This window comes from Phaenicophaeus curvirostris, chromosome 6, assembly GCF_032191515.1.
Source record: "Phaenicophaeus curvirostris isolate KB17595 chromosome 6, BPBGC_Pcur_1.0, whole genome shotgun sequence".
Lineage (NCBI taxonomy): Eukaryota > Metazoa > Chordata > Aves > Cuculiformes > Cuculidae > Phaenicophaeus > Phaenicophaeus curvirostris.
Window position 1 is genome coordinate 32,945,544 of NC_091397.1, and position 16,241 is coordinate 32,961,784.

The 16,241-nt window shown below is 38.2% G+C and overlaps 1 protein-coding gene across 1 annotated transcript in view; it reads right to left on the reverse strand.

Annotated features, from left to right (window-relative positions):
• CNTNAP2 (contactin associated protein 2) overlaps positions 1–12,188 on the reverse strand; it is a 1,119,128-nt gene extending 1,106,940 nt beyond the window's left edge. Inside the window, exon 1 of the mRNA XM_069859729.1 lies at positions 11,859–12,188. Coding sequence (XP_069715830.1) covers positions 11,859–11,955 — 97 coding nt within the window. The 5' untranslated portion in view covers positions 11,956–12,188. The remainder of the gene's footprint in view (positions 1–11,858) is intronic.
• Positions 12,189–16,241: the final 4,053 nt, after the last annotated feature.

The window sequence follows — 16,241 nt, forward strand, 5'->3', positions numbered from 1 at the left end:
TACAGTGACTGAGAGAGCTGTCTGAGGACTGGAGGAAGGCAGACATCACTCCTATCTTCAAGGAGGGCAAGAAGGAGGACACAGAGAAATAACTACAGGCTTGTCAGCCTCACAGCTGGGAAGGTGATGGAGCATCTAATCCTAAAAACCATTTCCAGGCACATTAAGCACAAGAAAATCATTAGTAGTAGTCAGTATGGCTTCACCAAGGGGAAGACATGTTTGATCAACTTGATAAAATCCTATGATGAGGAAGTGATCAGCCTGGTACATGAGAAGAGAGAAGTTGATAACTGTCTAGCTGAACTTCAGTAAGGCCTTTAACACAATCTCCCAGAAAATCCTCATAGAAGTGCTGAAGTATGGGTTGCATGAGCAGATGGTAAAATGAATTAAAAACTAGCTGAATGGCTGGGCCCAGAATGTGGCACAAAGTCTGGTGGAACAGTCTACCCTTGGGGCCAGTAGGGAGTCCAGTCCCTCCTGCTCACCAAGCACTGGCACAGGTTGTCCAGGGAGGTTGTGGAGTATCATCTCCTTAGAGAGGAGATAGAACCAGGGAGGTTGTTGAATGTCTGGAGCCCTCTGGACATTGTCTTGCATAGCCTGCTCTAGGCGTACCTGACTGACCAAAGCAAGATGACCTCCAACAGTCCCTTACCACTTCAATCATTCCTTGATTTTGTAAATTAGAAGCTAACAAATATAGAAAAATTGTAAGAAAAAGGACACAAAGTTTAATTTTTCTATGCACAGAAAACAAAAGTAAAATAAAAAAGAAAATTAAGCCAAAAGAGCATTTTTATTTGTGTTTTTTCGTTTTTTTTTAAAGAGGTTACAGAGGAGATGAGGAGCAAAAGGATCCATACCACAAGATTGCTACATTTAAGTGATGAAATTGCCAATCATGTAAAAAAGGTAAAAAGTTACAGTGTTAGGAGAACAAAAAGGACTGCATAGTCAGGTCCCTGAGAGGGAACAAAACAATTTGCATTCTAATCAAAACTGAAGAAGTTATTAAGCAAACGCTAACAAGGCTAGACAGTTTAAAACCAGCAGGGCAACCTGTATCTGAGAAAGTCTCTGAGCATTGTTATTGCTGATTTCCAGTAACCCTTGGAATACCACAAATTCCAAAAGATTGAAAGAAAGTATGGTGTGCAAATATTGAAGAAGACCTGCATAACTGCAAGCTGTTCCAACTAGCCTTATTGTAGAACAAAACAATAAAACTTGCTTGATAAAAATTTTAAGGAGCTAAATGTAATTAGTGCAAATCAAAATAAAAAATAGATCTTGTCAATGTATACTGATGTTTTGGGTTTTGTGGTTGTTTTGGCTGAGATAACAAATTTGGATCACAAAAATTTGCATATATGTGCATTTATATATGTTTCTACATGCACTGTAATTGTGTGCCTTTCAAATACTGAAGGCATTTGACTAGCATCATACACCATTTTAACCAAGATGCAGAATAAATGTGACAATAAATATCTCAAAATGTAACCATAACAAAGGAAATAAGTGGTTCCTAGTGAGAAACAGTGGAAATCTGATTTTCAACTTTTCATTTTTTAGTATCTTTATTATTTAAACCGCAGAAAAATGCATATACTTTGAAGCTGAAGACAGCTTGAAACTGAAGTTTTCACATGTCACAAGTTTGGGACGTCTACGTCAGCTAGTAAAAGAAATATTAGGCATTTTAATGTGACCATGTGTAAAGTCATAAACCTAGGATAATGAACATATTTCCAGACTGAGACATATCAATGCTGGGAGGAAATATGTCAAAAGCTTGACAGGTAAGTTAATCAGAAAAGGAAGACAAAAGAAACTATACTCTCCTGATAAAAGGAAGGGACAGGGCATCTGGTGACAATTGACATGGAGAAGGCTGAGGTACTCAACAACTTTTTTCTTCAAGTTTTCACCTGCAATTACATTTCCCACATCTCTCAAGACCCTTAATCTTAAGGCAGAGACTGAGGAAATGAAGTCCAAACCACTGTAGGAGAAATCAGGTTCAAAACCATTTGAGGAACCTGAAGATACACAAGTCCGTGTGACTTGATGAGATGTGGCCCAGGATTATGTGGGAACTGGCATAAGCAGTTTCTAAGCTGCTCTCCATCACATTTTAAAAGTCATAACAGTCAAGAAAAGTCACCAGTGACTGGAAAAAAGAATACATTGCACCCATTTTTAGAAAATGTAAAAATTACTATCTTGAGAACTACCAACCAGTTAGCCTCACCTGCGTGCCTGAGAAGATCATGGAACAGATTCTTCTAGAGCTATGTCATCATATTTGCATGACAGGGATGTGATTAGAGAAAGCCAGCATGGCTTTACCAAGAGCAAATCGTGCCCGAGTAATCTGGTGACCTTCTACAATGTAGTGAACGCATTGGTGGGTAAGGGAAGAGCTATTGATGTAATCTACTTGGAAATCTGCAAGGCCATTGACAGGATCCTACACAATACCCTTGTCTCTAAATTGGAAAAATATGGGTTTGATGGATAAACTGTTAGATGGATAAGAAATTGGCTGGATAGTCATGCCCAAAGAGTTGTGATCAACAGCTGAATGTCCAAATGGAGACCAGTAATGGATGGTGTCCTTCAGTAGTCTGTACTGGGACATGTACTGTTAAATATCCTTATTAATTCCATAGACAGTGGAGTTGAATGCATGCTTAGCAAGTTTGCAGATTACACCAAACTGAGTGGTCCAGTTGATATAACTGAGGATGCCATCCACAGGGACCTGGACAGGCAGCAGGTGTGGGCCCATGTGAGCTTCAAGAAGTTCAACAAAGTCAAGCTAAAGTCTTACACCTGCTTCATGGTAATCTCCAGTTGCAATACAGACAGGTTGATGAATAGATTGAGAGTAAACCTGCAGAGGAGAACTTGTAGATACCTACAGATGAAAAATTTGTTATGAGATGGCAATTTGTGTTTACAGCCTAGAAAGCCAGTTGTCTTCTGGGCTGCATAAAAAGTAGCGTGACAAGCAGGTCCAGGGAGGTGATTCTGCTCTTGTGAGACCCCACCTGCAGTACTGCATCCAGGTCTGTGGCCCTCTGCACCAGAAAGACACAGACCTGTTAAAGTGGGTCCAGAGTAGGGCCGCAGAAATGTTCAGTGGGCTTCTCCCCTGCATAAAGAAAGCCTGAGAGATTTGGAGTTGTTTATCCTGTAGAACAGAAGGCTCTGGGGAGACCTTATTGCGACCTTTCCATACTTAAAGGGGGCTTCCAAGAAAGATGAGAAGGAATCTTGGCATGTAGTGATAGGGGTAACAGTCTTAAAATAAAAAAGGGTAGATTTAGATTAGACAGAAGGAAGACACTCTCAGAGACGTTACCCAGAGAAGCTGTGGATGCCATCCCTGAAAGTGTTCAAGGTCAAGTTGGACAGGGATTTGAGTAACCTGATCAAGTGGAAGGTGTCCCTGTCCATGGCAGGTTGGACTAGATGATTTTAAAGGCCCCTACCAAATCAAACCATTCTATGGTGTGTCTGTTCTATGATTCTATGATGTATAAAGTAGATAAGGTAGTAACACAACTGACCATGTCACTGTCCTTTTTTTGCCTCACAAGCTATGAATATCTAGGTTTTGGACCATGATTCACTCACAACATTTCTTTGGTACAATTTTTTCTGTATATGTAATATATATGTACTGTAGTGCCTTAAAGAAGTCTGACAGTGCATTTTATGCATAACTGTAAAGAGTTAATAAAGCATTCCTTATAATGATATTCTAATAATTGGTTTTGGAAAAAAAATTAATCTTAACTTCATTTGTAATATCTGATTATCTGATTTAACATGTCAGGATTATGGCACAGCAATTAAGCAGTGAAGGTATTCCACTTGAATTATTAGCTGTGTACCTAGCTTTCACGTATAGATGAATTAATCAGGAATCAATGAAGGCAATCTCCCTTGGTTTCATGCTCAGCAAATTACTCAATATGGTGATGAATCAGTGATAATCTAAGAGAAGTCAGTGGATTTAGTTTACTGCTGGAGGAGAGGGTGGGGTGAGGGCAGAGAGCAGGGAGTGAGAAGATTAATAAAATGAGAAAGGAGGTATGTGAGAATTGGCAAATAAATTAAGAGCAGAAGCAAATGGGTGTGTGGTCTGGTGGTACGAGTTTTTGGAAGAAGTCTGGAACTATAATGGATACCATCTCTTATCTATGGGGAATTCTGCTATCATTTCTAACAGCCTGGCTGTACTGGGGAAGAAGCCGGTAGGACATTCATCATATAACTGACAGTATGCCCAGTAGCATAATTTTTTTGGACATGAAACTGAAGGAAAACACATTAGAGAATTCAGCTTGCTGAAGCTTGGGAGCATGTAGCCAGCAGAGCCTGCCCTGTGCAGGATATGCCTCTGACTCCATTTCTCATAGAAGCTCACTGTTCTCCTAACGCAATGCTAATTCTGTGGACAGGGTAAGCTATTCTCTCATTCCACTCCTCAGCAGAAAGAAAATACGTTACTGTCATTGCAGAGAAGACAACCTCACTTCATCACTTCAGCCCTTCTCTCAGTCTTTTTTTTTTTTTTTTTTTTTTTTTATGGTCCAGGAAAATGATGAGAGGCCATTAGTTTTCATTTTTATTCAGTTTTTAAACTGATTAATTTTCCTTATTTTTCTTTTTTCTTCATCTTTTTAAAGATAATTGTATCCTTATCTGTATTCAAGGAAAAGAAAAAAAACACGTACAAGCCCTTTCTATGTCTTGTTGACAATTAAGGCAGAGCTTAGAGATCTCGGTAAGGTATCTGTGTTTGAAAACTGAATCAAAATGGTTTTCTTGTTTGTTAGTTTGATTTTAATACATAAGGCTTCTCTGCAACCATAATTTTGCTACTATTCCTATAATGTAAGTGGGAGTAAAATTGAATCCCAATTTGACTGCATTTCAAATTGCGTTTCAAGAACTTCACAACCATGACATTTAAACCCAGGATGTAAGACATAAAACATAAAATATATTGCATTGCCTGTTATGTTGCATCTTGTTGCATTAGGCCCATATACTTTTAGATTTCCATTAGTCACGACAGTAATTCTTCCTTTTCTTCTGCGGCTAACTTTTTGGTTTAGATTTCCTGCTACCCCTCATGGAGGCCCTTGCAGTCTCCTCAGCTCATCTGCTGATTATCTTTTATATTCCTTCCCTCTAATTTCCAGGTTTTCTTTGGCTTCACAATTTATATTGGTGTAAGTGTACAAGATGATTGAGCAATCAATAAAAGACATAGCCACAGCTTTATCACAATTAAGATGATAAAAAAATGGACAGTAGCATATCTTTTGATTTGATGCAAAAAAATGCTTATAGGCAGATAATTCCTACATTGTAGAAACAGCGAAAATAAAGAGAAATGTAGCATGTGAAAAAGATTACAGAATACTACATGATATATCAGTTTTAAAAAATCAGACAGAATATTTCTGTTACATTTAGACTGATATCTAAACAGGTCATTAAGTTTCTACAAGAAAATGTTACTTTCCCTTTATACTGAGACTAAATATTCTAAAGAAAAAATAAACGTTCATTCTAAAATATCACATTCATTTGCGGGACGGAAAATTCTTTGGCTAGAACTGTTCAAGTGCTCCCTGGCTTTTAGAAAGTATTTTTAACTGCTTACTTTATTTATGCATTTAACATAGTAACACAATGTGAGCATTAAGTGATACAAATGCAAAACCAGCAACAAAATTCCTAGCTATGCCTCCTCATTGCTTTATTTAAGATACATTTTTGGAGTGAGTACATAGCTGAAAATAATGTATTTTATAAGTAAATAAAATGCTGATAAATATTAACATCCAATTATGAATTGTAAATGTAAATAAGCCTGCTCTCAGTCCGTCAGTGGGCTTAGCACAATCACTTAAATATCTGAAAGATCCACCTCTACAGGAGATTGTAAAGCCAGAAAATCTCTAGACTTTTTTTTCAGACAGTGGAAAGAAGTAAATGTGGATGTTGATATCCTTTTCTGCTCTGAATTATCAGTTGCTCAAGCTTAAGGAACAGACAGGAAATAGGTGGCTGCATGAATACTGAGACAATTTCTCAGGCAGGAAATGTCTCAGCTTTGTAAATTTACTTGCAAAATTGCAGACCTATCAAAACCTAGATATGCCCAAGTTCTTTGTAAATGTCAAACATCAGTCTTGGGAATGCTTTTATTATATCAATGATATCTTCAAGGCTGGAACTGCAAATGGCTCAAAAGAATTGATTACTGCTAACCACAATTTCCTACACCACCAAATGTAGAGATTTAACCTGTTCTGCAATTAGCTGGTGGTCTCAGATGGTCTATCTATGCAAAAAAAAAAAGCTAAATAAATGAAGTGTAATGCAGATAAAATCAATGTTAGTTCAAAGGCTGAAGTCTGAAGAGCCTTTTAATCATTTCATCTTGTACCAATGGACTGAATCATGAACTTCTCACAGACAAAATATGTAACCACACAGTTCTTAAAATCAGAGGCCCAGCTTCTGTTTCCTACAGTGGGAGAAGACTTACACTACTAGACTGCCCTAATTGTTCCACACATCTTTCTGATCTTTCAAAGAAGGTTCCCCGCGGTTCACACAGACTTTAGAAATCAGGACCAGATCAAATTACCTCTTTCTAAACACTGCTAGTTTATATTTATTCTGTAAAATTTTGAAGACTAACAACATTTAAAAGCCCCTCAGAGTTTCATCTGGTGAAGAAGACAGACATTGCTTCTGTAACATTTTCTGTCTGGAGTGGCTGAAATGCTTTTGCAAGTCCATGTACTTTGTAAGACCAAGCATGATTAGTATCTAGGAAATACAGACATGGACACTAGTAAACCTCAAGATTTAACAAGTTATCTTACGTTTCACTTATGAACTGCTTAGTGGTAGATCAGCTTCCACATATGTAGAGAAAAGAAAATGTAGAAAAAAACCCATAGTTTGTGCATAGTTTTTTATTGTCATAAACTTTAAGAGTATAACAATGTCTTAAATATTGCAATAATTGTTAAATATTGTGCATTAGATTGGATGCTTTATAAGACAGAGATACCAAAGGTGGAATTCCTAAAGAACTGCTGGAAAACCTACTATCTGTCACAAATCCATAGTGATGTGAGTTAACCAAGTAGATCTGCAGTTTCTAATGTCTAGTTTTATCTTACATATAAAGAATTTCCTGTCACATCCAGGTATAAAATGAGAGATAATCAGAAAATATTTCTTGCTTTCTCACAAAAGAAATAGCCAATGTTCACAGAGACGAGTTTTCAATTCATAGTCTCTAACTTCACTTCCAAACTTTCTTGTAGACTGGATCACTTACTGAAGCATTTTTTCTTATTCCATATTATTGCACCAGCATTTAAAAAAAAAAAGAAGTAAAATCACAGGCTAAGCAAAAAAACTATTTTTAAAACATTAATTCAAGGACATTTAAAATTGATTCAATGCCCACTGATCACATCAAACTTTCAATCAAACTTTCTCCATATAGACAAATATCTGCAATCAGGCTATGTGCAATGTTGCATACATGGAAGGTATGGACTCTTTAAAAATCTGACTTTTCAGTTCTAGCTGCTGCCACCAATTTGAAAATGAGAACAGACTTGCTATTTCATTGACATTCATTTCATTTAGTCACTCTGAGTAACTCAATTCAATGTTGTTAAATAATAACCAATTAACAAACTATTTGCCTGTTGAATGTTAATTGTATTATAAAGTGATGTATCACACCTTAAATAACACTACTATTACATACTGATGGATGTAACTTTTGGTCCAATTTATAGCTAATTTCTTCTAAAAGAAAAAAAGAAAGCATATGTTTAATACTATAAAATCTTATAGTCTTCAAAGAAACTTAGGCCCATAATTTAAAGTTTTAGTATATTTATAAGTACTTTGTCACTTAGTGGTAAGAAAAATTATTAAAAGTTAAAGCTACAGGAAAATGTTTTGGTGCACTTGAAACTGCATTCTGTGAGTTTTCTAGGTTTAGCATCTGACAACAGAACCTAAACTAAGAAATGTTCATCAGATGTCACAGCAACATAGCTGAAATTGACCAGATTTCACAAAATAACATTATGTCTGAAAATTTATCTGGAAGACAGCTATTTCTGAATACGAGTGTAATAGAATATATGACATCCCCACATCCCCTACATTCAAGCACCATGAACTGGACAGATAGATTGTGTAATTTTATACAGTCTGGAACTACTGAAAAGAAGTCTTGTTCTTTCAAAAGGGATACTGCAGTTTTTTAAAAAAAACTTTTCTCACTTGCTTAAGCTGTTAAGGGAAGTTTGAGTGTCATACAGTCAAAGCTAAAAGAGATACTTATACACAAATCTTAATGATTTACTATGCCTGCCCTTCATTTGATTTCTGCCTCAGTTGTTGTAAAATGGGGTGAAACTTCAACTTCAGCAGCAGTATGAGACCTACTGTGAAAGCATGAAAAGTAGTGGAACTAGAATTTTGAGTAGATCCGTACTGATCAGATTTGCACAGCACATAAATGGACACAACCAAAAATAAAACATAGCTGTGAAAGACAATTACTTTTTGAGTGAGTTGCTTTCACAGAGAAGCAAATGATCCTATGATGAATCCCTTCACCATTCTCATTAAGAAGACAAGGTTGCTGATTTCTGTGGGTCTTTTATAAAAAAAAGAGGTGAAAGTCTACCCATAGTCATATTCTTATCATTCTGTCTTTAACTAGTATAAAAGACTGTAAAGCACTCTATTTGTATTTTCCATGTTACTTTTTATCTTGTGATGACCTCTCCTGGTTGAGCTGTTCATTAGTCTTTATTCCAGAATTTAAGAGTGTTTTGATCCCCCTATGCTTATTTCAAAAAGATCGCAGGGATATGAAGAATTTATTGCAAAGATATGAAAAACATGACTATGAATAAAATTTCCAGTAAGATCTGAGTATTAGTCTGTGTGATACTGTATCACAGTGTATGTTTATTGTGCTACAAGATGAGCTTTCAACACACACTTCATCTTGAGATAAAACTGAATGAGATTCAACACTTTCAACACGATCACTTCTGAATCAATATTACTGAGGCATGATTTTAAGAACAGAGAGGTTTACTGACTTTGCAAGGTAAACAAACATTTGAGATGGCAAATATTCACATATGTGAATCCCATTCTATTATTTCTGAAAACTGTATCTTTTCCTATGTCAGCACAGGCAGATGGTAAGAAAAAATTCAATAACAAGCTCATATATAGGTATTCATAATTTACTGTACACCATCAATCTTGTATACTTCCTACAAAATACCGTAAAGAATATACTTGCTGTTGTTACTTATTTCAAAGTAAAAACATAAAGCAGCAATGGAGGAGAAAGTAAAAAAAGTGGTTGGAAATCAGTTCTACTTCAAAGTTGCAATTCATTCAATTATTATTATGTCTGTATTATTGCAATCCCAGAAATATTCGCAATGCGATGTTCAAAATCATTTGATTGGCGAGGATAGGGGAAGTGGGAAAGGTGGGGGAGAGAGAGAGAAAAAAATATACTAAGTGCATTCTCTTTTCAAAGGAGAACAGAATTCCCCAAAGTCATTCACAATTAGTTGCACACAAATTTAAAAACTATCCCAGAAAATACAGTGCAGTGTGCATTTGTATACCAAAGCGTGCAACAGAATAACCAGTTCAGCGGTGCACCAAAACACTGTGACACAGCACTTGAGTTCCTACTGTGGTACCACTTCCCAAGCACCCGTACATCTTCACAAGAATTTTAAGCATGTACTTCAATGTGAACACCTCTTTTGTAATTTTAAGGCTGATGATTCTAACTATATTTCTGTTCCCAGTGAACAAATCTACCTCCATTTCACTTTCAGAAGTGAGTCAGAAATGAAATGTTATACCCTACATAAGGTATGTAGGGTATAAGCTCTTGGAAGGTGAACTAATATAAAGAAATTTTGGGGTATCTAAAAAAAGAATTGTCAGGATAGGAATGCACATGAGTAAATAGTATTTAAGATTACATATATCCTTTATTCATGGAATATCTGGTTACGGTGATGTTACTACAACTGTTAACTTCCCAACTAACTTCTTTCAAAAGTTAAAGATTTGTTTCTTGGGTAATCAGGTAACCCATCCTATGTTAAATTACAGCCATTAGTTACTGAATGACAAAGAAAAGCTGAAAAATCCTGTAGCAATATAGGGAATTTTGTTTTCCAAGAACAGAATTTGGATAACTTAAGTATTTTTTTTCTCTTCTGTATGTTCTTGTTATGCAGAGCCTGAGAGATGATCATGAAGAAACACTAGTCAAAAGTAAAATTAGATAACTAGTCAAAACTAAGCAGTAAACCTCAGTATGAATATTTCTCCTAAATCAAAGCTAGAAAAATAACTGAACATCCTATAGCCTCTGAAACCTAGATACAAAGGAGGCAATGCTGTGGATTTTCTGTTGGCACACAAACATATATCTAAGTGTAAACAAAGCCTGGAACAATAACATTGTTTTATTTTTCAATAGGTATCAGATAATAACAGACAGAACCCCACTGAGAAAGTACAGCAGTGCTCCAGTTCCCTAATAATTTCATTCTTCATTCCTGCTCCCAAGGAAACAAATAAATAAATATAATGATCCACAGATCTGAATGCAGTATATATATTATATTCTAAGACAATTCCCTGCTTGGTCTGTAGAATCAATCCCTATTCGCATACACACAATCCTAGCACACCTATTTGTAACAACTAAGGACATTTCTTTATAACAGCAGAGGAAATCAAAAGTAGTGTCTATTTTTGGTGATTCTATAAAAGCACATTGCTTCATTTCAGTATGCATTTAAAAATTACTTTGCAAATGGAAAATGTTTTACATGGTCTGAAGAGAAACAATTAAATACTTAACACTGACATCTACCTGCAAATGTTTTGCTGGAAACTATAGCTCAATGCAATATTAAAGATTTGGTCCAACACCCATTAAAATCAATAAGTATGCTGTCATTCTTACACTGCAAGCAGAACTGGGTCCTGTATAGGTGCTCTGCACTCCTCTGATCTGAAGTTCAGCATTTCAGCAGATGCTTGGTTATTTCTTTACCATTTCTGCCTCCTTAAGAGTGCAGTTTCTGGTCTCCTCTGAAACACTTCTACTCATTTTATTATGGGAAGCAAAACTTCCCTGTTAAGGAAGTGTCCTGGTTCACTACCCTCTTGTCAACCCACCATTCTTTCCTCTTCAAAATGAGGCAACATTTTCTCTTGCTGCTTCTTGATAAAACACTGTTTATGGAAACAGCTCACATCTGCTCTTTTCCCTAACAGAACAGTGGAAGTGAAGTACTGCCAAATGAAAATTGCACACCTTCTGAAGAAGGTGTGTGTGGGGGGGGTGTATGGAAACAACAAAGGAATCAAAACCAACCAATCAGACAAAAAAGTACCCCCAAACTTTGAACAGCTTCTATGTGATTCCTTTCCCCCTCTGACTCCTTTGCAGAATCAAGACTATATCATAGAGCAGGTCTTTCAACTTTCCACACTGGCTGTCAGTGAAATCACCTACACTAAGGAATATTTGAATGGGAGAATTGAGAACAGTATCGAACCTCAGTGCACACATGCACTTGCAAATACACAGAAAATCAAACACAAAATTCACCAGCAGAGAAAAAATAATCAACCTCCCAGAGTTGTGGGAATTCCCTTCTGGTTTATTGCAGAGCTAAAATTGTGCATACTTCTTAGAAAAGGGTACTTACGAGATGCAGGCAGAGCAGTCCTGGCTCTGCAGCTAATGCTGCTGAAAATCCAGAGGAAGAGTGCTGCCCTGCAGCCAGCTCGGGTAACCACAACCATCCTTCACTTCCTGGCTCTCTGTACTCCAAATGCTAGCCGCAGAAGACCTGCTTTTCTCCACTTTGGCCCCTTCTCCCTCTCTCCCTCTCCGTCTTTTTCTCGGAGGAGGTGGCGAGGAGGTAAAGGGGGCAGGGCTTTACCCTGGGGTAGAAGCCAACCTCCCTCTTCGTCTGCTGTCTCTGGGTTTGCAGCAGCAGGATAAGTCCCGATACTTTTCTTTCCGTTGTTTTTCTGTATTTGTGTGTGTGCGTGATGTCTGCCTCCTTTTCGGAGGAAGGAAAAAAAAAAAAAGCCACGAAGTATCAAATAACAAGGATTATAGAAGAGAAAAAGAAAAAAGAAAAAAAAATATCCAAAAAGACATGGGGGGAGGGAGGGAAAGGGAGATGGAGATGAAGGGAAGGGAGAAAGGCAGAAAAAAGCTGTTGGTTCTTTAATGCTGCTGTTGATGCTACCACTGCAGCTGAGCTCTTCTTCCTGCACAGAGCAGCGCTGCTGAGAGAAGCTTGCAATAACCTCCCAGCTCAGATATATATACACAGTGTACACGCACACACAGCCGGGGAGCCAAACAGGCTCACACAGGGAGAGAGAGGACGGGAGAGACACTCCCGCAGCAGAGAAGCAGGCTCAGAGCCTCTCTCCTCATGTATTCATCATTTTCCAGAAGGAGGAAACGCTGCCACCAGCAGCAGCGACCTACCACCCCCCAGCCACAAAAAAAAAAAAAAACCAAAAAAAAAAAAATCAAAAGGGAAAATCCTCTCCCTAAGCTCTCCCCTCCCCTTCCTCCAGCTCCTCCCTCTTCCTCTGCGCCCCTCAGGCCTTCAGGACCCTGCTCGTCCTCCCTCGCGTGGTTCAGAAGCAGAGCCGGGGGGCGGCGATGAGGATCGGGGCGAGGCGGGTCCAGGGCCAGGGCCGGGGCGGAGACCGGGGCCGGGGCTCAGGGCGGCCGCGCTGCTGCCGCTGTCCGCGGTGCTGAAGAGGGGCGCAGGAGCTCGGGGCGCCCCGCAGTCTGGTGTCCCTGCCCGTCCCTGGCGCGCAGCGGCAGCCCCCGCGGCCGTCTCCTGCCTCCCTCCCTCCCCACCGCTCCCCCTCACACCGAGATGGTAGCGGCTTCCCGAGCTCCAGCCTGCCGGGATCTGAGCCAGGCGGCCAGCAGGCAAGTCCTCCGAGCGGTCCTAGTTCTGGAGGGGTGAGCACCATCCCGCCTGCAGAGACCGAGGGTTGCAGGAGCCGCTAATGCAGATGTTTTCATTCGGTAATTAATTCTCACTCAGAGAGCGAGCCAGGAAGCAAGCTGCATTAAAGTATCATTACAGTTTTCACCTACAAGAGACGACTGAGAAAACCTGGCCGTTTCCTAGCCTTATGGTTTAGGGACTTACAAGAGTCTGACTGCTTTTTTTCCCATCCTTCTCCATCCCTCCTGCCATTGCCCTTAAACAGACTGAACCAAAAGTTATTGCTCACCAGATACAGTAGAATAATGAGGGTGGGGAGTTATTCATGGATTATTTATTCTACAATCAATGAGGCAAAGAAAAATGAAAACAATTATTTTTCAGGTGTTATATAGGGAAGACTGAGAAATGGAGAAGTATAATTTCTTTAGAGGAGCCCCAAAGCAGGCATAAATTATTTTCAGTGACTAATACACATACTGTTAGCAAGTATCTGCTTTTATTTAGTGAGTGTGATGAAGTGGTTAGGACTGTATGTAAGATGAGATTTTCCAAAAGGCCTTGGGATATTAGGATCCTCAATCCTATTGCCTTTCAGAGGGAGTACGGTTCCTGTCTTTCAGGTCACTTTGAAAACTCATCCATACATAATACGTGATCTCTCAAGAGAGCTGTGGCCTAGAGGTTTGAGCACAGCGCAGGACAAAGCTTAAGTGTCAGTCCTGAGAAAAAGCACTTCTATAAGCCTGTATCTTGTGCAACTGCCTAAGTTTTCCTCCTTGAACCTTTCCCTCCCTTGCCATATCCATAATAGAATCATATTTTAAATGCTTTCATAGAAGTAATGGCAATATGTCTGTAGTAAATGTGGAATGAAAAAGTGTGCTGTGATTACTAAGTGTTATACTTATCTCAGTTTTTAAAAGAATAAACACTCTTGTAGACACTTTGCCCCCTCTTCTTTGCATCATCTTGAGCCCTCTGCCAGGCCCTCCCCATTCCCTATATCTGCAGACACTATATCCTTATATCAGTAGTCACTAGGATGTGTGAAATTTTTTTGGGAATGAACTAAGAACCAAATATTAATTAGTCCCATTATGGTTCAAAATCACCCTTTTCATAAATTCTTTCTTGTTAACATCATCTATTCTCCTCCTGCTCTATATCCCACAGTTTTTCAAATTTATGAATCTACATTTTCTGATCTTTAGCTACACCAGAAGTGATAATGCTGATATATCATCAGAAACTGATGACATATATTCACTGAAAAAGAAAACCTTTTGATTATTACATGCAAAGAATTTGACTGCTTTGATTTTGAGATCTCACAACCCGTTCAGTATTCATTGGACTTCATTATTCACCTAAGTAAGTAATAAACAGCTTCTCTGAGTAAGTACTTACAAGCTCAGCCGACCATTTTGTAAACTAAATTTCTGGGTTTTAAGGTCTTTCCAACAGGCACTACAAAAGCAATATAGTTGCACATCACACATTTATCTTTATACTTGCACTTATGTGTACATAGTTGCACATTGCCCATTTCATGAAGTCCTCTACTGGACAAAAATCTGACTTGATTTGAATTATTCAATCTTTACACGTCTTTAGTATATGCTAACTGGGGTTTTCAAAAACATACTCAAATTACTCACAAGTATGCACACCCTTCAAAAATAGTTACAAAGCATAAGACAAGTAATAAAACAAGGGAAGATTGAGAAAGTGGGTGAATGAATATCTCAATAATGATGGTAGTAGAAAGTTAACCTATGGTTTGAGACAGAAGAAATAACACAGGTTATTGTATTTTTCCCCACCTCAGTACAGGATCAGTCCTTAAAAACTGCATAAAATATTTAAACCATGCAGAAATAGCAATGAGTTGTGCCAGGGTAATGTAATTATTTTTGATATAACCACAACTGGGCCCTGCAAAATCATTAAATTTGACTGATTCTGTCATGCAAAAATCATTATAAAGATCTCCAGGCATTTTTAGTCCTATAAAATAAGGTAACCATCATATATAAACTCCTCTATTTTTTTTTCCCTAGAGGATATTTTGAAATATTACTTCATATGATACAAGAGATCCAAGTTGAATATATTAACCTTTGAAATGAAAACATGGTCAAATTGTGTTAGAGCACAATATGAAGTTATTAGATACTTCTCTCTTCTACTCTTCCTTCTAACCTTTAATTTCCAGAGTCTAAATGTGAGCAAGTTTCTAAGCAAGCAGGGAGACACTCCTGTAGTCTAAGCAGGACAGCTGCAAGCTCTAGCATCTCCATCCTGCAACTGAGAAGTTCTCACAACTTGGGTCAACAGGGACCTGCATGATACACACTCTGGGTTAGGAAAGTACCCTAGCAGCCTGGGACAGACACACTAGCCATGATGTGCTGAAGGAGTGTCTTCCAGCAAGGCTACTCCCATAAGAAAATCAACATTTCCTTATTTTTTAAACCAACACTCCCAGAGCCTTATAAAGTAGGGACATACCTAAGTCTACTGGTGATACCTCTCTGGCAGTTAGCACGATGCTAGTGTCTTAAAAGACTCTAGTTATTAAAACTGTACACAATTTTTATTGAGCCTCATGGAAATTATACACATATTGATGAATGAATAGATCAGTCTGAATTTACTAGGGCTGTCAAGCATTGTCTGCTAAAGGGAATTCATCCTGGACAGAGCTATATTTACAGTATGTAAATGTCAAGAAGAAAAACACAACATCAGAAAGCTAGAAAAGATAATTAAGAATTTCAATCACTGGTGGGACCAAATGGCATCCAATAAAGTGATCAGCTGAGAAGAAAATGAGCCAAGCTGAAAAAGAATCCTAAACTTCTGAATTAATATTAAAAAGCAGAAGCCATGCTTCTTTATTCCTGACAAACGAACACTTTAACATAGTTTTTCCCTTTTATACTTTTGTTTCCCAAGGCCACCATGACTACCAGAGTTCTGAAAACTCTCTACAGTGCTGTTTCCATCCAGTGCCCTAGGATGGTAGATATGAGTACTGGAAAGATAGATATAGTGTATTTCAAACTACTACCAAGCAAGACTTCATGGTTATATGAA